General features: G+C 39.8%; 3 protein-coding genes across 3 annotated transcripts in view; 1 reads left to right on the top strand and 2 right to left on the bottom strand.

Moving 5' to 3' along the window:
* The window catches only part of AVEN (apoptosis and caspase activation inhibitor), an 87,624-nt gene extending 82,710 nt beyond the window's left edge, over positions 1-4,914 (bottom strand). The window contains exon 1 of the mRNA XM_041410203.1: positions 4,654-4,914. Coding sequence (XP_041266137.1) covers positions 4,654-4,896 — 243 coding nt within the window. The 5' untranslated portion in view covers positions 4,897-4,914. The remainder of the gene's footprint in view (positions 1-4,653) is intronic.
* Positions 4,915-9,936: 5,022 nt separating this feature from the next.
* Positions 9,937-11,972, top strand: CHRM5 (cholinergic receptor muscarinic 5). Its single transcript, XM_041399170.1, has one exon. The coding sequence runs from the start codon at positions 10,159-10,161 to the stop codon at positions 11,743-11,745; it is 1,587 nt and encodes a 528-aa protein (XP_041255104.1). The 5' UTR covers positions 9,937-10,158; the 3' UTR covers positions 11,746-11,972.
* A 6,518-nt stretch (positions 11,973-18,490) lies between these two features.
* LOC121334162 (fibrinogen-like protein 1-like protein) lies at positions 18,491-20,812 on the bottom strand. The gene is made up of 2 exons (XM_041401067.1): positions 20,665-20,812; positions 18,491-19,191 (listed from the first exon to the last, which is right to left on the bottom strand). The coding sequence occupies exons 1-2, from the start codon at positions 20,810-20,812 to the stop codon at positions 18,491-18,493; spliced, it is 849 nt and encodes a 282-aa protein (XP_041257001.1).
* Between the last annotated feature and the right edge of the window lie 3,499 nt (positions 20,813-24,311).

Raw genomic sequence — 24,311 nt, 5'->3', positions numbered from 1 at the left:
TATAAAAAGCATTTTTGCTTTTCCATTGCACAGACAGCCTTGAAAAAAATAAAAGAAAAATAAACAGGGCCATGACAAGTGGTTACACAGCAGGTCTACTTAGTAGACTCAGTAACCTTCACCATACATATTTTTCTGTCCTGATTCCTATGTGCTTGCTACACAAGCTATCTAATCTTTCAGTCACAAATTTTATTCTCAAGGCCCCAATTAAACCTCTTCCTTTTTAACAATGTTTTTCTTCTTGTCCTGCCTAAAATGGATCTCTTTGCAGCAACCTTTCTACTTTATGGAACATTGCTAACCAGGCCTGTCCAAAGTGTCCTCTTTGCCAGATTAAACAATTTGAAATAAACACACAAAAAATAAAAAGAGAAAGAACCAGGTTCTTCGGCCTTTCCTCCTCAGTCATATCCTCTTTACATATTTCTTCATTCCTTCCTTCTGAACTTTCCCCAGTTAGTCCCAGTCTTGCAAAAATAGAACTAGCTCTTCAATGTAATGGCATCACTAATTGATACCCTCTCATCCATTAAGCTGACAGTTCTCTTCTATGAAACTGCACCTTAATCAGTCACACACCGCTACAGATTTTTCCTATGTAGATGTGGTTGTATTATATCTGACCTTGAATCACACCCAAATGCAGGCTGTTTCTTCCATTTGTTCAGACTGTGTTCTGTGCTCCACCCTCCTGCCAATTTGGCACTGTCTGCAAATATTAACGCTGTATATTTTAATCCTTCCCTGCTGGAATTATTAATAGAAAACTGAACATGAGCAGACATAGAATGAAGCCTTGCAGAATCCCATTTAACCAACACCAGTTTGACACTGAACCATCACAGCAGAGAAACTTCTGAGAAGCTCTTCACACCGCATTAGCAATTAAGTACAACTCACAAATTGATATACATTAATCTAAATAAGTTTTTCTAGTTGCTTTTTAGAACATTAACACAAAATGTCAGAAGATTTATTGTCTTCAAGATCCAGAAATCTATTATTCTATCTGCACAAGTTCTGTCACAGTGTTCTAAAGAAAATCAAATCTATCTGTATTCGTTACTTTTGTCACTGTGCCTTTCTACTGCTTTTTGCAGTTGCTGAGATGGTAAACGGTTAGCTCATACCAATTAGGAAAATTTATCTGATGCTGACAGCATTAGATGTTCTCTTAGATCACTTCTACATGTGCATGGACTACAAGAATGAAGATATAATAAATACTAAATTAAGATGATGTCATCTTGAAACTAACCACACATGAGAGAGACTGCACTAAAATCCATCTGTTAATATCCATCTGTGAACAATAAAATGTTTACTGCAACACTGACCAAAGCCAGGAAAGGAACATTGAAACAGACCTGCCAATTCCAACTGCACTGGAGTAGTAGCATGCATCACATGCACACTCAGTGTATCATTGAATGGAAAGTTAAAAGAATACTTCAAAAACTGCAAATGTAATAAACTTAAAGGACAAAAGAAAATCTCCTTAAACCACTACCAACCCTCAAAAAATGTGGTCAAGGACCATCAAAATAAAATCCAGCCTCATATCCACAATTTCAGAAAGTTGTTTCTACTTTAATATACTGTATCTCTTAAAAAGAGCAATATTAAACTTCTGACAGTACATAAAACATGAATTCTGAGTTAGACTAAAAATGGGAGATAATATTGGACCAAGGTTAATTTACTTTAAGCATTATAATGCCACATTTTACTAAAATTGAGTAATTTCCAATGTGTTTTATTTATTTAATGTAGCATAGATGAACTAAAGCATACTGAAACAATGGAAAATTATTCAAGATGACAGATCTACAAAGAAATCTGCCATTTGGTAAACCAGCTGGTCTTAATTAGACATTCATTTTTGAAGGGAGGACACAAAATCTTCAGTAATCAAGCCAGTTAAATCAACATGCACACTAGTTACAAAAAGACATAACAAGTGGAAGATCCTTTTCCCTCTTCTAAAGGAATAAGAACAGTTTTTCTCATGGTTTCTAAAGCAATTTATTTGAGAGAGGCAGCATCTTGTTTCGAAAGCAGAGCTGGGAATTTACTCAGAGAGCCACTTTCTCAAGAGCTGACAGAAATCATAGGCTTTCTTCTCTAAGATTCTGATCCACAGCTGGATCTACCATTCAGGGCATGAATACAAACACAGCACCTTATCTCCTTCTCCCTTGGCACATAGCTGAGGAGAGGAGAACTGACTTAGCAATTTCTGGGTCTTCCCAGGCTCTGCAAATAACACAGCTGATCACCCATGACTAAAACCAAAGAATTACAGGACCCCTGCAGCAGCATAAAGCACACAGTGCCCAGTCGTCTTTTGCCCTACAAAACTGCAAACTGAATGTGCCACCACGACACTTTCTTCTCCCTCTTGTACAGGTCAGAAATAATGCCCTCCTGCAGCTTCAAATGTAAGCTTAGGAGCCATTAAATTAAAACATCCAAAACACAGCATTTTAAGACAGTGCTTTTCTGTGAATGCAATTGACTCAGAAATATTACTGCCAAAGTATTACACAATGTAATGTCAATTTCGACTTCATTGAAAAAAAAATAAAATTCTGAGAAGACCCCAGCATCTCAGCACACAGTAAGGAAAGGGAATGTGGCAAACCCATCGCATGCCCTGCCTTACTACCTGACTTCCTAGTTTTGCAACTCACACATCACCACTTCAGAAGATTTGCTCCCTGTTGCTGAGAAAGCAGCGTCTTGTCTCACACAAAATGCTTACTTTGGGCCAAGCATCCTATCACTGAGGTGGTGCACTCTTGTAATACAAGTCACTCTGCTGAGCACAGAAAACACTAAGGAGCTGGGATTAAAAGGAGGCAATTCTCTGTCAGATAAACGCTGGCTACACTGATGGAAGGAGGAGGCTCTCTCTGCTCCTGAAGTGGTGAATTATGAGATTGGCTCAGAGGTAGCACTAAAATTCAGCAGCTGCAGGCTGGCACAGCTGCTGATGCTGTGGCTGGATTGCTGGAAGCCAGTCCCATCCAAGCTGCTAAACACAAAATTTGTGGCAGGTGCACTAAGAGACCATACAGTGCCTAATGTCAAAACCCTCCAGTGCAGGAAGAACATTACATAACAATCTTTAGCAGAGTTCTCAGAAAATCTTAGCTATTGCTTCACTTTTAAAGTCCCAAATAGCCTTGGCCAAAAATAAAGTCACTGTGCTAGGCTAAGATAAAGAGCATATCCAAGTCAATAACAAAGTGAGCAGTAGCAAAACGTATTTTAATGTGTCCCAAAATAAACATTTTAAATTGCAGAGTTGAATGACTTGGGAAAAAATCAGTCCAGTGTAGAAATTTCCCCAGTTAATACACAGAGGTTCTGAATTTCCCCTGCCTGCTCCTGCAGTTTATGAGGGAACACTGTTGTTTTACATCCAGGATCCAAACCTGCCCCCAAACACCAATGTGAATTCAGCAATTTATACTGCTTACATGTGAAAGCACTGACCAGCATTCTAAGCAACTGTACCAATCAAGCCGTAACTTTCATCTCCCAAAACATGAGTGCCAAATACAATAACAAAATTAATATTTTATATTTTTATATCCGCTAGCAAGCATGGGAGTTCTAATACAGATAAAACACTGGCTGGGTTCAATTGAAGCCATGGCATCATAAAAGTCAAAGTGAATCTAATCAACATGATGCTGGAATTGGGGTAGCATCTGCTCCATCTACATTAGGACTCCCAGTGCTGCCAACACCAATTAGCATTAGGTCATCATTGTAATCTCTTTGCCAATCAGGGACATGATCTCCATGTTGCAACAATGCTAACAGAAGCAAAACAATCTGAATGAAGTAGTCAAAGCATTTTTTATAGGAACTCTTTTTAAAGGCAGTGTTGATCTCATACCACGGTAAGGTAGATAATATCTCCACAGGAAACTGCCTATGTAATTGTGGTACACAATGGTATGTCTGCACCATTTTAATCTGCTACATTTTATAGAGGGTTGATGCACAACTATCAACTTGTATCAATGATAAATGACACCCAGTGAATCACAGATACCCATTATGTAAGGTGTGCTCTGTTACCATGTCTCCACTGCGAGTACCACAGGCTGGACAAGACACACGCTCATTGCAACTTCTGATCACAGAACCGTTAAGGCTGGAAAATGGAAACGGTTCGAGTCCAACCATTAAAACATCTCAAATGTGCCAAAACTGCTCAACAATTCTTCATCTCAATTTGCAAACTGAGGAGGCATTTCTTCAGACGTATTTTTCAAACAAGACTTCTATCTTTTTAGCGCCAAATTATACAAGTATTTCGGCAAGAAAAGTCCTGTATTATGCCGCACCAGAGTGCGCAGGCTGAGCTGCCCCAGAGCAGGAAAAGGGCACAGAGATGCTGCAGCTGCCGAGCTGTCCCGGACGGGACCATCGACATTCCCAACCCACCCCAGGGTGGGACACAGCTGCCAGCCTGGCTCCACCTCGGGAAGGGGAGGAGCAGGAGAGGGGAGGAGGACAGAAGGGGAGGGGAGGGTTGTGCCGTGCCCCCAGCCGAAGGGCCGCCCCAGGGTCCCGCACGCTCAGCTCCGCCTCCCTCAGCTGCCGCGGAGGGCGGGCTCTCGTCCCGCTTACCCGCCGGTGCTGCTGGGTGCTGGGCGATGGCGCTGCCCCGCGACCTCGGGGCTCTCGCCTGCCCCGTCCCCCGCCTCCTCGGTGCCCGTAAGCACCGCCTCTGCCCCGGCCCCCGCCTCCTCCGCGGCCGTGGCCGTCCCCGCCGCCTCCTTCTGTCGCCGCGTCGGGCGCGCCGCAGGGGCGCCGCCGGCCGTGTCGGGCCCCTTCCCTGCGGGGCCGGCTGCCGCCCCGCTCCGCCTGCATGGCCGGGCTCGCCTGCCGCGGGCCCGTCCCGCCCACTGCCGGAAAGGGCCGCTCGCCGGGCCCGGGGAAATGGCGGCGTAGCGGCCTCGGCAGCGCCCCCTGCGGGCGGCTGGCGCGCGGGCAGCCCGCGCCGGGCCTGGGCCGCGCCTCCTGCAGGTACCAAGGAGAAAGGAGTGCAAAGTCGCATCCACGTGTGTGAATAAAAACAGAAAAACCGTGTATTTGGTGCTTAGGAAATAGAGCTCTTAGCTAAAACCAGATGAATTACGGAATTGTTTAGGTTGGAAAAGATCTTGAGTGTCATTTAGTCCAGCTGTTAACCCTGCATCGCCACTCCTCCAGGAAAGGTGATTCTGTTGCTTCCCTAGGCAGCTGTTCCAATGCCTAACCACCCTCTTGGTGAAGAAATTTACCCAATACCCAATGTAAACATCCTCAGGTGCAGCTTGAGGCTGTCTTGTCTTGTCACCCAGGAGAAGAGAACAATCCTCACCTCACTGCCACTCCTTTGAGGCTGTTGTAGAGAGTGATGAGGTCTCCCTGAGCCGCCTTTTCTCCAGACTGACCAAATGCATCTCCCTCAGCTGCTCCTCACAGGACTTGTGCTCCAGACCCTTGCCCAGCCCCACTGCTCCTCTCTGGATCCATCCCAGCCCCTCAGTGTCCTTGTAGGGGGACACAGAACTCGAGGTGTGGCCACAGCAGTGCCAAGCCCGGGGCAGGCGGTGTTTGCTGCCACGCTATTGCTGACACCAGGGTGCCATCGGCCTTTCTGGCCGCCTGGGCATGCTGCTGGCTCATGTTCAGCTGCTGTCAACCAGCACCTCCAGCACCTTTTCTGCTAGGCAGCTTTCCAGCCCCAGCCTGTAGAGCTGCATGGGAGTGTGGTGACCCAAGTGCAGGACCTTTGCTTTCTGTAGCAAATGAGGGAAAAAGCAACAGATCCCAGGCGGAATGGGTGTTCAGCAGACACCTGTGCTACATGAACCACATGAGTTGGCTCTACAGGACAACTCTCTATCCTCCTCTCAGGACACAGAGCAGAGACACAGGAACAGCTTTGTGCCATAGTGCTAGGCTGGTTTGTCCTGCTCTTCTTAAATTAAGCAGCCAATCATGCTGTTCTTGGGGAAGTTCACCAATTTCCTAACACCAGCTAGCCCGATCCCTCTTGAACACACAGGCTGTCGTTTGACAACACGTTAAAACATCAATCTGGTTTTGAACGGTTTTTAAGCCCAGGATTAATTCCAGCAAAGTGTGACCAAACCTCCTATTTTGTGAAATCATGGGCTGTACTGTAGCTGCACAACTACCTGTGTTGTGGGCTGCTGAGTTCCGGGGCACAGTGGGCAGCAAATCCGTAAATTAGCTTAGCACACAAGCAAATAAATAAAGTAACAGGGAGCAACTTTGGCAAGCACATTGCAAAGACATCCAAGCAATACTCATGCAGCCACCACAGGTCTGACAGAATGAGATGGAGCTAATAAAACCTGGTGAACCCAAGCTGTGCCTGCATCTGTGGTGCAATTAATCTGTGACACGAACAATCTGCCTGCAGATAACTGTAAGCTGACTTTATGTACAAATTTAACAACTCACAATAATTAATACTTACAGATAGATTGAAACAAAACGTAATTACTACTTGGCAGCACATAACAAATACCATCATAACTCACAAGCGTGAACATCATGCATTAATAATTATGAGACGTAGCAAAGTCATGATACTGTACATATGCATTTTAATTTTATAATTTAGTTTTGATGTCCCTATTATTATCATCTCTTATGATAGACAATGAACATAAATTATGTTATCATAGCACACAGAAGTCCCACTTGCAGGCTCTGTTAGCCTGAGTGATACACAAATAGATGACAAAAGGTAATGCCACAAAGTGTTAAAGCAGGTCTGTGAAACAAAAGAGGATAGAGAATGATGAGATGACAAGAATGGCCAAGATGCCAAGAAGAGATCTTTGCGTACTTGTAAGTCAACTGTTGTCAATTTTATAGACATCACAGTAAAATAGCCCATTAGGGAGGGAAGGCTTTGCATGATCAAGTAGTGCTTTTTATTAATAAATTATTAAGAAATTATGTAGTTTCCATAATGTATTATCAGTAATTCTCCAACCCATGAACCCATGTCAGTTTAAACCAAGAACATCTGTGTCACAACCACAACAATTTCTGCTTCTCCTGTTGCTCTGAAGTCTGCAATCCACATGGTGTAGTTCAAGCAGTGTTTCTTCCTGATTGCTAATGTTAGGGAATGTAAGTGCCCTGAGAGGGGGGACACTTGCCTTCTATGGTGAAGACAAAGCATTACAGGCCACAGCATTTATACAATATCCAGTCTTCCCTCTTCTAAGGCAAGTGCCATTTCTGGCAAAAAAAAAGGCAGAAATTTGAAACAATCTCTAATTGTTCTAGATCAAACCTAGCTGTTAGGCAGATGCAGTTTATAAAGGTTTATTCATGTACCTGATGTTCATAGCTGTGCCTTTTTGAGACCATCTCTAGCCTTAGCTGATGTCGTGCAAAAACCCAAGGCCAGCGAGTTGCACCTGACCTTCTATCTCCTCAGTCCTGGCTCAGATCCTGACTCAGATCTGCTGACTGGGCTTCCTGCCTTGGTCTCAGACACGCCTCATCACTCCAGACTTGCTGTGCAAGCCCTGGACTATCACTGACTCTCGCCTTCTCATGAGTCAAACATGCTTCTCCACATCCTGCTGCTTCTTGGTCAGGCCTCAGCTCCCAACTGCTGCGGCACTGTCCTCACCTTCCTTCACAGTGCAAACAGCCCTCATTGTTCCCTGAGATTGCCACACTAAACCCACTGCCACACTGGCATGCTTGAAAATGTAGTCACATGGAGCTTTTAATGCACAGAACAACTTTGTTCTGTCCACAGAAAAAGAATTCTAAGGCATGGTAAGTAACAGAAACAGAGATTCCTGTCTCACTGCTCAGTTACCTACCACAGCCATGCAGCTGCTCCACACACCTTTGTTTCACATGAAATGAATTCCTGCCCTTCCATGTTTTTGTAAAGATTTGTAAAGCCAGTGCACCAGCCATCAAGACAGTTCTGACTTGGGGGAGATCTTTCCAGAATGCAGAACCTAGATGAAATATCCTTATTTGCATAGGACCTATTAGAACTGCTATGGCATTTCAGCTATTCTTGGCTGCTAGACTGGCTCTGGAGGTTGGAGGGAGAGAGCCAAGCATACAGATGGTCAACATGCATGTATTATGATTGTTGCTAGTCTGCAAGGTCTATACATGAATTAGAATCCTGTTGAATTAGGCTCAGTGTATAAGCAGAATACAAATGCAGAAAAATTTAAATATAAAATGGGAGATGACAGACACACACAGATGGAGGAGAACCATTCTGAGAAGTACGATAGGTAGAAGTCTCTAAGAAAACTTACCATTATCCACTTTCATCACAGCAAGAGATCACCATTTAAGCAGGGTTTGAAGTAGAAACATGATACACTTCTCTGGATGTTTAAGAGACCTGGAGAAAAAAGGGAAGGAAACAGTAAAAGCAATTAAGAATCATAGAATTGTAGAATAATCAAGGTTGGAAGAGGCCTGTAAAATCATGTCCAGAACCCAGAACTACGTCTGTAACCCCTAAACTACTAAACCAGTGCCAGGTACAGGCACCTCTTAAACACCTCTAAGGTTGGACAAAGAGGACAATAAAAGAAAATTACATACTCTTCTGAAAGTTCAACTAGTGGCTGTAAAAACTTCTATTCAGCTGGGAGAGACAGGACACAACTTCTTGGCACAAAAGTCAGATGTGGGAAAGAGGTAGTCAGTAAAAGCTTGCAATTAATAAAAGACACTTGCCAAGACCAAAGAAAACAATGTTCTGAGAGTTAGGATGAAAGATGAAAACACAGAGAAGTGGTGTGGATGGATAGGGCGGACTATATAATAGAGATCTGATGTAGGGAGAATCTTAAAGACTTAGAAATGGACTTTAATAGGTGATTCATGTGATAATTTTAGCCGAACCTATGTCTGCTTTGAAAAAAGAGATCATACCAGTTTTATACAGACTAAAAGCCCAGTAGAAAAATCTGTTAATAATTTAGCTTTCATTTCTGACTTTAAAAACTGAATACTATATGGCTATTTCAAAATTACACAGTTTAGTGAAACTAAGTGTTGAATAAGTGATTAGCATCACCTGATGTGATAGAATTACTAAAAACCGAGCAGGTATCTTTGAAAGAAATCTTGCCTAATACAGGTTCACTGACACGAGAAACGGCAGTGAGGAGTGTAGAAAGCAATGGATGTCAGTGGCGTATATGCATTAATAGAGTGGTCCTGATTTCATCTTTTCCTGCTTATGCAAGTATTAAATTGGTATGTGAAGTGGGTTGCATTAAATTTGCATTTTTTACCAGTGTGGTTATCTTCTGTTTCTTCCTTTGCAGTTTACTGCGCTGTATCCTCAATCCTACCATTCACTATCCCAAGTATCCAGACTGTACTTCCGTGCTTAACCCCATCAGTCTCCTCTGTCCTAAGACCTCTCAACTGAGTTTTGTCCACAAACCATCTTCTTGGCCTCGCCTGCTTCATTTGCTCAAAGATTGCCCTCCATTGCCTCAAGCACTTCTAACACCTATTTGTTTCTTGCTGTCACCATGCCAGTGTGGCTCCTAATTCCCATGCACCCCCAGTATTCGCTTGCTCTCTTCCTGTTGTTGGTGACTTTTACAAATTTTTCAAAGATAATTCCTGAAACCTTGGCATGCATTTTAAATACTGTAGGAAACAACACAGTGACTCACTGTCTTACTGCAAAACTTTAAATGTCTGTGTTTGAGTATATGTAGAGTGTTCCTAAGAGACTCAAAATGTAAGAGCTGGGGTGGTTGACTGTCTTGTGAAATAATAGTTAGATTGCATTTTGAAATGTCATAAAATGCCAGAGCACATTGTCCTAGGATGTACATTTGTGTGTTTTAGTTATGTTCACAACTGTAGAAATAACAATCAAAATGCGAAAAGAGAACACAAATAATGTGATAGGTTGTTTCACAAGTGTTTTCATAGTAACTATTGGAAATGTGTGCTATTTAATGAGCTACTTAAATTTCTGATTTTTTTTCTCCTTTGATCTTTATAGCTATCTCCACAAGGATGCTTCTGAGTAGAGAAAGCAGTATGCAGCAGTGCTAAGGTCCCGATGACTATACACCAAGGACAAGAATGGAAGTCAATTTATTCAGCAATTCTACTGTTGTAAACAGTTCATCCATCAACCATAAGCAGTTTGAAGGGCATAGCCTCTGGGAAGTCATTACTATTGCCACTGTAACTGCAATTGTAAGTTTAATAACCATAGTGGGAAATATTCTTGTAATGATATCCTTTAAGGTTAACAGTCAGCTCAAAACAGTTAACAATTATTACTTGCTCAGCCTTGCCTGTGCAGATCTCATCATTGGGATATTTTCCATGAACCTTTATACCTCCTATATACTCATAGGCCATTGGACTCTTGGAAGCCTCGCCTGTGACCTGTGGCTAGCACTGGACTATGTAGCTAGCAATGCCTCAGTAATGAATCTCCTAGTCATCAGTTTTGACAGATATTTTTCCATCACAAGGCCTTTAACTTACAGGGCCAAACGCACACCCAAAAGAGCTGGCATCATGATTGGTATGGCTTGGCTGATTTCCTTCATGTTGTGGGCACCTGTAATCTTGTGCTGGCAGTATTTTGTGGGTGAACGAACAGTACCACCTGAAGAGTGCCAGATACAGTTTCTATATGAACCCATTATTACCTTTGGTACTGCAATTGCTGCTTTTTACATTCCAGTGTCTGTGATGACCATTCTGTACTGCCGCATTTATAAAGAGACCGAGAAACGCACCAAGGACCTCGCTGAACTGCAGGGCTCAGAGTCTGTGGCAGAGTATGAGACAATAAAGCCTCAGAAAACTCTCCTGAAGTCTTGCTTCAGTTGCAAGCAACAAAACTTAGTCAAAAGAGAGAGGTGTCAGGCTTCTTGGTCTTCATCTAGCCGAAGTACGTCAGCTACAGCGAAGGCCTCCCAGGCAGCGAGTACTTGTATGGACTGGGCCAAGGCTGACCAGTTAACCACCTGCAGCAGCTACGCGTCGTCAGAAGACGAGGATAAACTTGCCACTGACTCAGTTTTCCAAGTAACTTACAAAAGTCCATCTAAAAGTAAGGCAGAAGAGTATATTGAGACTACAGATGTTGTTGTCAAAGACCAGCCTGAAGAAAGGGATTTTGAGAACCAGAAATACTTTTTGTCACCTACCAAAGAACACGCACAAAAAAGTAAAAAATGTGTGGCCTATAAATTCCGTTTGGTGGTTAAGGCTGATGGCACTCAGGAAGCCAACAATGGTTGCCGAAAAGTAAAAATAACTCCTTGTTCTGCTGCTCTGTCAAAGGACCCTTCCATCAAAAGCATGGATCCAAATATAAATAACCAAATCACCAAAAGGAAACGGATGGTTCTTATAAAGGAACGTAAAGCGGCACAGACTTTAAGTGCCATTCTTTTGGCTTTTATCATCACGTGGACTCCCTATAATATCATGGTTTTGATCTCCACATTTTGCTCTGACTGCATCCCCCTGACACTGTGGCACCTTGGATATTGGCTATGCTATGTGAACAGCACTGTTAACCCCATTTGTTATGCCCTCTGTAATAAAACTTTCAGGAAGACTTTTAAGATGCTGCTTTTCTGCCAGTGGAAAAAGAAGAAAGTGGAAGAGAAACTATACTGGCAGGGCAATACCAGACTGCCATAATTGTTCTTATATAAGAAATAAGGAGAAATATAGATATTGATGTAACCTAAAAAATTCTGTATTTTCAAAGCCATTGCTGTTATGTCTAGTGGTTAAAAAAATCTGCTGAAAAGTTAAATTTTGCATGAAAGTAGTGTGTTTGGGATAAAAATGTCAGCAGCTGCTATGAGCAACACAGGTTGTTTTTGACTATGCAGTAGAATTGCATTATGATTATTGTGTTTGGTGTCTTATGTCCTTTCTTTCAGCCCGAGAATAGATGGAGTAAACTATAAACTACTAGAAATTAAATTGGGATGATCATCCAGTCATCAGGTTAGGTCATTCAGTCTGTCTCCCTGTAGAGCAGAACTGTTTCTTCCTATAGTTCTTTGCTAGTGTATTGTTTATTTAGTTTTCAGTGTTCCAAGCAATGCAGCCTGTGCTACCTCTCTTTTGAGGCTTTACCATCAACTGCTGAGATGAAACAAGGACTGTCTAAAGGGTAAATGCTGTCATCCCCAATATTAAGTGGTTAGGGAGATTCATAATACTCCAAGTGAACACATAGATCACAGGAGAATATAATAATGAGAAAATGCCCACTTTAAGGATGACTCTTGTGGAGTCTTAGGAAGGGCTCATAGTAGAAAGGCTTATAGTGAAGAAATAGATAATGTATTTTGTACATGAAGGAGCCAGTCCCAATATCATTTCCATCCTGCAAGTCACTGTCATTTGTAAAAATGGTGACGCCTCTGAATTTCTCCAGTTCCCAGTACCTCTGAAGGAAATCATAAAATTTTATTCACAGCGACAATGGTACAAATCAGAACTGACTGTAAAGCATAATGGACACAGTCTATCTACAACACAAGGAAAATCTTTTTTGGCATCTCCTTTGTTGCGCTACACCTTGCTCCAAAAGTTTCCATAACATTTATCTATATATAAACAGTGAGAGAACTGGCATCCTTTAAAGAGGAAAGAGTTTTTTAAGCAACTTTTTAATGTTCCTGTAAAACTATTAGAAACACTTTGAATTCTTTATTGTTAGATAGCTTTACAAGTACTAGTCAACATCAGGTGCTTGGAAACATGAGTTATCTTCAGGCACTCTATTTGGTCCAGCAAAACCACATCTGCTACAGATGTGGCTGAAGTCTACACCCCTGGTGGCTGTGGCTGCTGGGACTGGGTTGTACTGGCCTAATTACGAGCTGAGACTGACCACTGGCTGAGATTTGAGAGGGCTTTTGGTGCCAGAGCTGAGCTGCCTGTGCCTTCCTCATGTCTGTGCCACATTGGCAGGAGCCCCGCAGCACTGACCAAGTGGGTGGGTAAGCAAGGAGCTGCCTTCAGCAGGAGGCCTTTGGAATGGAGCTGGTGACCTCCTTGTGGTGGGAACAAACAAGAAGCTTCAGAAAAGTTCCTGAGAAAACAAAGTTAACAGCAACAGGAGTCATGAGGTGTGCAAGTACTAAAGAAAAATGTTTATGAAGGAATGAGAAAGATCTTCATATACAAAAAGTTCAAATTCAGTTCTCGCCTTTCTATCAAAATTCTGAATGAGAAACTTTGGAATATTAGTTTGAGACAATCTTCATATTATATCTACTGTACACTTTAGCAGGACATTGCAGTGTTGACTTTACCCAGTTGCACACTTCAGGGATTGTAGAAGTCATCGTGAATGTACCATTGCTCTCAGTGAAATTGTGTATGTAACCTATTAAATTATCATACCATCAGAATGTTCTCCTACAGATAGATAAATCCTCCATGTCAACAATCACAGTACAAGTGATTAACATTTTTTTGGCCTCAGTGTCCACAGGGGAAAATTTTGTCAGTAAAAGATTAGCAGTGTACTAATGCAAAAACATGTTCTCTAATTCACATGATTGATTTGTAACACACCATACTGGGCCTATTATTGTTTGTGCATTAGCATATGGTTACTTATGAAAGGAAAGCAGAGGTCTTTATAAAAACTCTTTCATCAGCTGTGTTCTGTCACTATCCAGAGCTTTTCCTGTGTACAGTAACTATGTACAAATTGGTTGTTAGAGTGGGTTTATTTTATATTACATCAGACCAGTCATTCAGTAAACTATGTTTGATTTTTAGCAAATGAATGTGTCTCTCTGGGGGCACAAGCTGTAGTTAAAGGCAAAATTTATGAGGTAGTAACAGTTCCTGCTAGCTGTACTGTTATTGCTGAAATGAAGCATTGGCTCTTACTGGAATTAAATGGAGTATTTTTTTTGTTTTTGAAGTCTGTTCATCAAGAATGTTCTGTAAATGTTTATGGACTCTGCTCAGTAAATGTATTAGAATACACAGTGATGGATGCAACAGTGTTGGTTCAATGTAATTGTGACATATGTGCACAAATTATGCTGCTATCACCTAACCATGTGAGAGATTACATGGCCACACATGAGTACATTGTAAATATCAAGAATTATGTAAAGAGGTGTACGTTACTTTATTGTTATGTAGGATGCTTATTCTAAAAAAACATGAAAGCCTCAAAAAGACAAATGTGGTCCTCATCAGAGTATCAGTTAGTACTTGATTGTACTTTGTACCTTTTAAAAAAGTGTTGTGGAACTTCTGCAGTGTAGGACAATCTTGTTATCTCGTTATCTGTCCTTTTAATGACATTTTTACTGATCCTGTATGTGATTATTGTCATGGACTAATGAAATGCTTTTTGTAAAACTACATTTTGGTTTTACATCATTTCATACACATACATATATATAGGTATGTATGTATTGTCAATATAGATGCTTAAATACACATCCCTAACTAAGCTTTTCAGAGACCCAGCACCTTTTGTTTTAAAGTATTTTGAAGTATTGAATTTTCCCACAAACCAGGGATATGATTTTTGTCTCTCCCTTTTCATATGTATGCCAGCATCCTTACATATTCCAGATCCCCACAATTTATCAACTAACATTCATTTTTTGCAAATATGATTTATGTTTGTAGATAAATGTAATGCTTCTGCAGCTGCTGGATAGTCAGTGGCTTCTCTGTTTTGAAACACAGGCTAAACCTTAACTCTAGAAAATGATATGGTGTCTTTTCACTTCACTACTTGGCTTTACCCCCAGCAAGTCAGTTAGAGGCCACTCTCTTTCCTATGTGGTCTCCCCCAGATCTCCATTACCACCTTTTGAACTCCTTAAGAAATGTTCTTACACATATATTTGACAATTGCCTGTCATAAAACCTTGAGCTTTAATAAGCTTCTTCTTTATGATTTTATTAATAGTTACCCCATAAGTAGTTAAAGCAATTAAAAATTGATAACATCATGTTGTAAAACTGGTGATAAACTATGCCTAGTTTAGAAAACTAGTGGTTTCAGAAAGGAATGGTGTTACAATTGTTTTTTTCCATCTTGGAAAATGTATTTTTTTACAATTAAGGAACTTCAGTCTTTGTTACACTCACTGAAAGCGCTGCCTTTCACTCAGTATTTTTTCCATTGGTCACTAAATGTCACTAGTTTCTTCATGTATCTGCTGATATACCAAAGTCAGTCCTCCTCAAATAAACCAAACATTTCAAATCCTTCAGAAGTTTTCTTCTCAGCAGGTCCTCCTCCAGACCCCGGTTGCTGATGGCTTCTGTTTCAGTAGACCTCTTAAACTGCGGGGACTTTTACTGAATTTCTGGATTTCGGTGCCGAGATCAAAGCTGAAATATCTTTTAATCCTTACGTGCAGCAGCTACCTAGCCATAGTGGAGGTCAGATAGTTGTTTTTAGTGTGAGCTGTCCATAAGGCCTCCTTTAGTGTGCAATTCATCAGGTAGCTGTAGGGGGAAGAGTGGAGAGAGGGTACAGTGGAGGACTCCAGCTGTGGAACACGGCTGGATTCAGCTCTGCAGCCTCCCACTCTGACTGTGGCCTGATGCCTTCTGAAACACAGAAGACATGAGAGTGACTAAAGGACTGTTTGTTAATTCTAGCAAGAGAAAATCAGGCCATACAACTAATATTGTTAATTTTTTGATACAGTGTATTGCATCAATGAATTAACAACATTAGTCAATTAGCCCCTAAAACCACTTTGTCATACTTTCAAATCTATGGTTAAACATAAAAAATAAGTTTACCTGGAAGTCTGTAAAGTCAGTGGAACCTTTCACTCTAGACCTTGTCATACTTACTCAGTTTGGAAGGCTGTTTATTTGACCAAATAAATTCATTTCAGCAGCTACTTCTGGGAAGACCCTCATTCTTTCCCATACTGCAGGAGGCAGTAAATTCAAGAAAGGCTAAGAGAGAGAGTATAGGAGAAATGTGATTGGCAAAAGAACTTAGGAGACGGAGGATAGAAACCCCCATGTTTCAGTCTGTGATTTCACTGAGCAGTGATGAAGGCCAGATGCCTTCAGCATCGTTCTGGGTATCTGGTGATCAACATTCAGCAATGGGTGAAAAAAAATCTGTTCAGTTAAGATAGTCTTTTGCTAAGGAATTATGAAGTAAAGTTTAGTCTACTTCTGAAGGTTCCATGCTGATGGATGTTCTAGAATATTCTTATTCATTTTCATCCTTAGTCCCTACTACTACTACTACTACTAACCCACTACTTAGTCCCTAACCGAGCTCTATTTCCATCCATACTTTATTCAGAAGTTTGGAATGTAGCTCAGTCCCTGAGTTCAATTAAATGTCTCAGATTTTTTGCTGGCAAAATTCTTGTTGTGGGTTTTTACTACATTTAAATCTAATTTCTGTAGTGGAATTCAGTGCATAGGTTTGTAGGGCTAGTTAAAGTATTAACTAGAGTCCCTCTGGCACTGGGCAGCTGCGTTTGTTCTGCTGGTGCCCAACTTATTCATACTGCTTATTTGCAGAGTCCTTACCTCCAAAATCCTCTAAAAGGTGCTAAGGGTGTGCTGCAGAGCAGGCTACCTGCCTGTGATGATCAGATGCAGCATGTGGACTCTCCATTCCATGCTTCCATGTCACGGTCACACACACTTTTGGAAGGTGTGTGAACATCTGGCTATATGGGATTCTAACAAAAGCTGTGTGAGACTGGCAGCACTCAGGTGATTTTCTTGTGTCCTCATCACAACTTTGGAGGCATCCTGATGGAATTATGCAGAACCCACGTTAAATTGACTCGATGATATAAGCTCAATTCAGGTACTAACCATTTCTTCTCCTATCACACTGCTGTCTTTGAACACAAATTCAGGGGGAAAAAAATCAGATGCTGCAAAATTGACATGTGTGCTATATTGGCCTCACACATATCACATAGATATATGTCTTTCTGGAAATGCTGCAGTGCATCAAGAAAACTAAAAATTGTTTTCTTGGCTTTTCTGCTTCCAAAATAGTTTCTCAGCTTAAGTAATCATGACAGTTTTGGTTCTCTCAAAACACAACAGAATTTATTTTCTAAAGGAATTTTCATGAAAATTATAAATAGTGCTTTAAATTAAAAAGGAGGAATTTGACAGTACCTGTTGGTGGAGTTTCTTTAACTGAAATATCTAAAAAACCACACATGATAATCTAATTATTATTCTGACATGTTGTAAATACAACAATAAAAACTCTTCAGTTGTCTTTCAGTTATTCCAGTGATATAGAACTGTGTGAAGCAACTCAAACAGTGGTAAAAGAAAACAAGGTCTTCAAGGTTATAAAAAATTTAAATCCTTTTGTTTATTGTTTTAAAACAGAATAATTTATAATTAAATTTTATTTTATTTTATAATTAGAAAAAAGACACTGTTTAGTTGATGTCAAGGTTGAGTACTAAAACAATTGAAACTATTAAATATGAAATAAAGGCAGCATTCTCTTCTTTTCTCACAGTGGTATTAAAAAAAGAAGAAAGCTGAACCACAGCATGGAACAGTCAAATAATGGTAAATAAAGTGGAGTAATCATCAGGGTAAAAATGGAGGAATAAATAAACAATTGCAATACCAATCTGATCTTTTTTAAAATGTATTCACAGAGTTTCTTGGGGGAAAAATTCAGAGGGGTTGTAAGCTTTGGATCAGTGGCTATAAATGGGAAAGCTGGCAAACCCATTAGTGCTGAGTGCTCTAAAATGAAGGCAGAAAAGAAAAGCCTGTGCTGAATATTTCACTGTATATGGGATCATTGAAAAGTAGAGATAAAAGAAGAGTCAATGAAGGGGGAAAGAAGCCATGGGAGATGAGGTTAATTCCAATTTTAAATATTAAAATACCATTCACTAAAGTTAGAAAGAAAAGGCCCGTTGCAGTCCTATGGTACACAATACCCTTCAGTATGTATTTTGTAAATGTCGGTATTTGACTGGAAATTCCCTCCCTGCATGATATATGAAGATGTGCAATTATAGATGTGCAATCAATAATGAACATTGACACCAGAGCAAAACCTTCTGAAATGCATTTTCATTCATATATATGTATATGTTGTACAAGACATCATATCCTGGATTTCATATCGGACTTGTCTTATGGCTAAAATAGTATAAAATTATTTATTTAAATCTTCTGGTTATTTAAATCTTGTGGTAAAGGCCTCAGTTTCTGACAGCTTCTCACTTGTATGGTTGGCAAATTTCTGTGACATGTTCCAGTCTTGGACAATATGTCAACATAAAGCCCTTAGAGAGGCCCAATTTAAATTTCCAGTTGTGGTTACTTAAGGTTATTACTCAGTCAGTGAGTTGACTTCAGTCACTTGAGAAAGAGTCCCTGTTCCTGTCAGATACACGTGGCTTGTCTACAGTTCAACTTTCTGACAGGGACAGGCCTTGGTAGGGTACGACTGGTGCTGCTCGATGGGTTTGATCATCATCCATGCAAACTTGCAGGGGTGTTGCTTGCTGCAGTCTTTTTGCCAGTATATCACGTTCCTGCGGTTCAGGTTTGCCCCAGCACACGCGTCGTACCACCAGCCTCCCCCAGGAATGCCATTGAGTTCCAGCTTAGCACAATTCATAAAGTAATTGTCGTTGTCTCTGTCCTTGGTGGTGAACTTCTGGTTGTCATGGAGATAAGCTTCTGTGTCCAGGGTCAGAGCATCAGTGGCGTTGCCTTTGTAAAGACCAACCCTGATTCGATATTGAGACTCTTCCCCCTCAATCAGGAATGGCTCATACTGTCCCCATTTGACTTCAGCATTTAGATTTACAAGTTTAACTCCAAGTATATATTGCACTGAGCTGCCAGTTAACTGATGCATGTATTCATTTCCTAGCCAGTGGTTCTCATGAACAGAGCCAAATCCATATTTGTAGTCCTGCCAGGTCCTGTCAAAGTCGACAGTACTGTTGGCTGTAATGTGCTGGATTACTGTCCAGCCACCATCCTGCATGTTACAAAAGACAACAATTGGTTCCTCTTTTGGTTGGATGATGTAAAGGCCATCTCTGGAATTTCCTTTGGAGTGCTTTAAAATCTCAAAACAATCCCTTGGTAAGTCTGAGTAAAAAAAAAAAAAAAACCAAAACACACACACACACACACACACAAATTAAATTCTGTTCAAATAATACATTTCATAAATTGAACTCTGTCCTTTAGAGTGACTGAATGACTCTCTTCAGACTGAGAGCTGGCTGACTTCATTGCAGCTGATGGCCATTTATTCAGCTAAAGGGGGAAGATTTCTGGGAGGAACATGCAGGAAATATTCAGAAATTCAAAAAATAGTTTGTTACTCTGTCATACAACAGAAGTATGATTTTGTATTTATGACAGAAATATGGCTGACAAGCCAAAAACTATGTACAGATCATTCCTTTTATACCAGTGTTCTTCCAGACTGAGAAGTCAGCAAGTCTGCAATTCCCTCTGCCATCTGTAGGACAATTGAGTTTAATAAGTAGACCTAGTCTTTTCCTCAATTAACAAATTAATTTCTCTTGAACCAATTTATACTTCAGGCACCTCTAACATCCTTATGTTAAATTTTGAAAGATATGCCATGTGTTCATTGATAAAAGGGAGATATTAAAGCATATTTTTGTTAATATAAAGCTTATAAACATCTGAGGATTTTCTTAGGATGAGTTCTTTTCACTCAAACTCTGGGCTAAATTTTATAATGGATTTGCAGCTAGGACTATGGTTCTGTTCAGTGCTGAACGCCAGTATCAGGAAGATGGATGAAACTGCTTTTTCCATTTTATTGTTTATCCAGTAGACTCATAGGTAACAAAAATGTCATGTAAGGCTTGGGTTGACCCTCTCTATTGGGCCAAAATATTTACTGGGTTTTTTTAAATGTAACATGTTTATAAAGTAACTTCTTGCTCTAGTATAATATCTAGCGTCTCTGAGACTGCAGCACAATGTTCTGAATTTTACAATTGATTCTGAGGTTTCTTAAGAGTCAGAATATAATTAATTTAAATATGCATTTACATATGTATGAACTTATATAGAGAGAACTCCCTTTGTAGACAAGGATGGTATTCATTGTTCTGTTACTCAGAAATATGTTTATAAATTGAAATCACTCACTTCTCCACAGTGTTGAAAGGCATGCCCTTATGTCATTAAACTGTGAAATATTTGTAATTTGCATTTAATAAAAACTTGACAATTTTATTATCTCCATGAGAAAAATTCAGTAAAAGTTACGTTTGCCTGGTAGACACAGCCTACCTGACTCCAAATGTGATGCCATGATTTTATAGAAGGATTATTTAAGTAATTTACATGGTGAGGTCCAAGCCAGCAATACACACAGTGACCCTCACAGCTGCCCTTCTCAGTGATCATTATAGAACAATTTCTACAGACAGGTTCAGGTCTTTATAGCAGGACATGTTCATATTGCAAATTATTCTTCCAGGGCTAGCTTTGGTATATGTTGGTTGAAAATGTTACAGCAAAGCAGTGAAGTAAAACACAGAACGTTTCCAAATCACTCTCTGTCTTCATGAGTACCTTTCTCTTTGGCATTTCCCAGTCTCTCATAGTCTCTCTGGGGGAGGAGGTGGGCATTAGCCAGGACCACTTCCTCTTTGGTGCCCAGGGACACAGTGCACTGAGAGAGCAAGAGCAGCATGAATCCTGCTGAGCTCCTCAGTGGCATCTTCCTTCTGCGTCAGTCCTCCTGCAGCAATACAGAGCTGTAACACAGACCGGAGCTGAAAATGGCAATATTTATGACTTATAGTACAAAAGTCCTGAAGGAGAAAGGTTTTGAAATACTGAGCTTCAATACAGTAAGCCTCTGTCAAAGTTGGCTTATCCCATCTTTGAAGGACCTGTCCTTTCCTGATGTCTCATTTCTGACAAGGCATTCATTTCTCTGACATAGAGTGCTGTGCTGAGACACTTAGAACATCTCTTACCTATCACCTTGTGCCATGCTAGGCAATGAAACATAATGCCATTTTGAGTGTGGCAAAAAGTCATCAAGAAGAATGTAATGACCAAAAAAAGCAAACTTTTAATTATCAGAGTTGAATTTTTCTTACTCCCTGAATCCAAACTATAGTGAAATAGAGACACCAATGGTCAAAGGGACAAAATCAGTAACATTATCTCTGCTGACTGTCTGTAGCTCAAACAGTACTCAGAGACATGGCTTTCTAGTGCTGGAAAGGTTTCCATGCACTGGAAAATTCACTTAACCTGAACTATGCTATTTTGCGAATTTCTACCCAAAGCTTGAAATAACAGGTGACAGGTTTCAATCAGATTTTTTAAAAAAAGTTCAGTAAACAAAGCAAAAGAACTTTTATTTAGCCTCTTCAAAACCCACAAGGGTTCAATATACTAAATTGAAACAGCTTTGAGCCTAATTCTATCCACCTTTTGGGGTACATTAATACTTCATTCAGTACAAAAGAAGGCTTAGGCTATTACTGGACTAAATCCTGGGGTCCTTACTTAGGCAAATCCCAGATTCTCTGAAGAGGAGTTTCTGTCAACAAGAGCTTAGAATGAATCAGGTAAACAAATGTTTCCTATACTCTTAAAGGATATATTTACTTAGACCCAAACCAAAGTCTTTAATGCTCTTTTAAATTTTTTTTTTAAGGACTGGGCTCCCCACAGTGGCTTTGCTGAAGGCAGAAAATAGATCTACCAAAAAAGCTTTTTGGTCAGGGCTTATTTCCTGCCAGTGTCAGCACAGAGTCTGCAGAGGCCAGTATTCTTCTCCACAGTGGCTTATGTTGCAACAAAGCCACATTCCTTATAAATCAAATGACTTAGCAGCAGATTCAGCAAACAGTTTCCAGAGTGAAAAAATTCTGTGCAATTTTTTTAAAGATGATAAATCATTGTAATAAAGTTCAGGTTTGAGAGTTAATTTTTCTGCCTACCATACACAAAGCCAGCAAATCAGAATTTTCTATTCTACCTAAAACTATTCAGTAATAAATATGATTTAATATTAAAATATAATTTGCCATTTTATGCAAAGTTGGTCATTTGACATTGGGATCATAACAAACTCGAAAATTACCTTCCATGAAATTTGGCACAGTGCTTCCTTAAAGCATTTAAATTCTGCTGTACTTGTATTTTCTACTGTCTTGTATCATCTTCCCTCAAAGCTTTGATTATTGTTGCTATTATGGAGTATTAAATTATAAATTACTTTAAATCAAACCCTAATCCACAAGCCCAAATCCTGATTTTCATGAAATTTGAACTTGGATCTGTAGTTATTTTTTGAATTGTTTTGGTTTCCTTTTAGTATTTTTGAATGAATCAGCCTTTTTTCTTCACTTATATTTATGCATAAACATTGAAAGTTGATTTATAGATCAATTTAATTCCAGAATAGAAATTGGTATTAAAATTATTAAGAAAGCACACAAGGAACACAGCACGGGGCAGGCACCTTACCTCTTTCAAATGAAGACTGGCAAAGGACACAAATGAGCTCACTCTACAGTTGTACTTTGGCTCTACTTAAGTCCAGGTGAATCAATCAGATCCAATGTGCTATCTCAAATGCAGCAAAATTGCATATTCCTTATTTCACACTGTGCTTAATCTGCTGCACTTTGCTCTGGCATATACTTGCAATAAAGTATGTATGAATTAGAAAGTACAAAGTTCTTCCATAATTATTAAAATGACGTAGTAATTAAATTAATTTTCCTTTATTAACCAATAGTGGGGGAGAACTATGAAGAAATTTTAGTTCATTAAATTATTTATGTTGCTTAAATAGACATGGGCAGATGCTAAAATTTACTATGCCATTTTGCATAGATGAATTAACTCAAAGCTCTACTGAAATGTAGTCAATTTAAATTGCCCGGAGATTACTTGATTTTTAAGTATTAGGAATAATTCAATTATAAACCATGTTCTTATTCAAGTTTTAATGTGAATGAATCAGAAACAGTGTCTGAGAACTCTAAAAATACAGCAAATAAAAGCAGAATGGGCTGGTCAACAGGTTTCTATTTTAGTTTGTGTGAAATAACAAGAGTCAGTTAACATTAACTCAGATCAAAACTGTCATGAACTAAATAAATTAATTACTGCTATGCAGCTATGTATCTGAAAGTTCTACTGTGTGTCTGCACAGTCTTTACATGATGTCTAATTTACATTTACCCTTTCAAAGATTAGACAACACTTAAGTTTTTGAGCTCCCCCATCCACCCTGCAACCTGCTTTGATCAGATTCCATCCTTGAAACAAATCACAATTTAAATTGATGGAACATTTAAGACCTGTGCAAGCTCTACTTCAGAATTCATATCAAGTCATAATTTCTGTTCTTCAATAATTCATCTTCAGTGAGAATTTGTATTTCATGTACAATTAGATCAATACCCACAGCAAATGTCTTAGGAAATATTTGCTTGTAACATTTAAAACTCAGTGATCTTTCTCTTCCATTTTAAAGTACAAGCAATCTATTACACAGGAGGATGTCCACAGGGAGTCAGAACAGTGTCTTCTCCATGACACTGATCAGTAGTAGAGCAACAGGGAAAAGTTTAAGAATACATATTTTCTGCTTTAGCACTATGAAGCTCAGGGAATTTCTGATATTTGTGTGTTTGACAATATCTAATCTATGGCTGGTTCCAAATATTACAAGCCCTGTCTAAGGCATGAAAATACTGTATGGTAACTTATGAAATATAAAATTGCTTTGAACATACACAGATCTTGCTGAAATAGTATGCTAAGAAACGGCAGGGGAAGGTACCTTTCCACTCTGTCCATATAGATACACTCTGAAAAATGCCATTGACCCTAGTGGTATTTATTGATGGGCCTCTCATCACCTTGACTTAAACTGGGGTGCATCTTTGGTGCCTTTGATTCCCATATATTTCATCACTGTTTATCTCCTCCCCTGTTTTTCCATTTTTCTTTACTTTCTTGCTGTTTGCTTCTTTGTTGATTTCCAAACTTTTATCTGAGCTGGCAGAGCAGAAGTGAAGTGGGAAGTGTTTAATTAGAAGACAGAAGGGCACCAGCATTCATTCACTCGTGCTCAGAAAGGCATCTATTTTTGTAGATTAAAACTTTGAAAAACAATTAAAATCTTCGCATCTCCCTCTCTGCTCTGCAGTCTGAGAATAATTTCTCAGAAATTATATCATGAT

This window comes from Onychostruthus taczanowskii, unplaced genomic scaffold (genome assembly GCF_017590055.1).
Source record: "Onychostruthus taczanowskii isolate IOZ18803 unplaced genomic scaffold, ASM1759005v1 scaffold1, whole genome shotgun sequence".
NCBI lineage: Eukaryota > Metazoa > Chordata > Aves > Passeriformes > Passeridae > Onychostruthus > Onychostruthus taczanowskii.
Note: the sequence above shows the minus strand (reverse complement) of the source record. Positions and strands in the feature narration are given on the sequence as shown.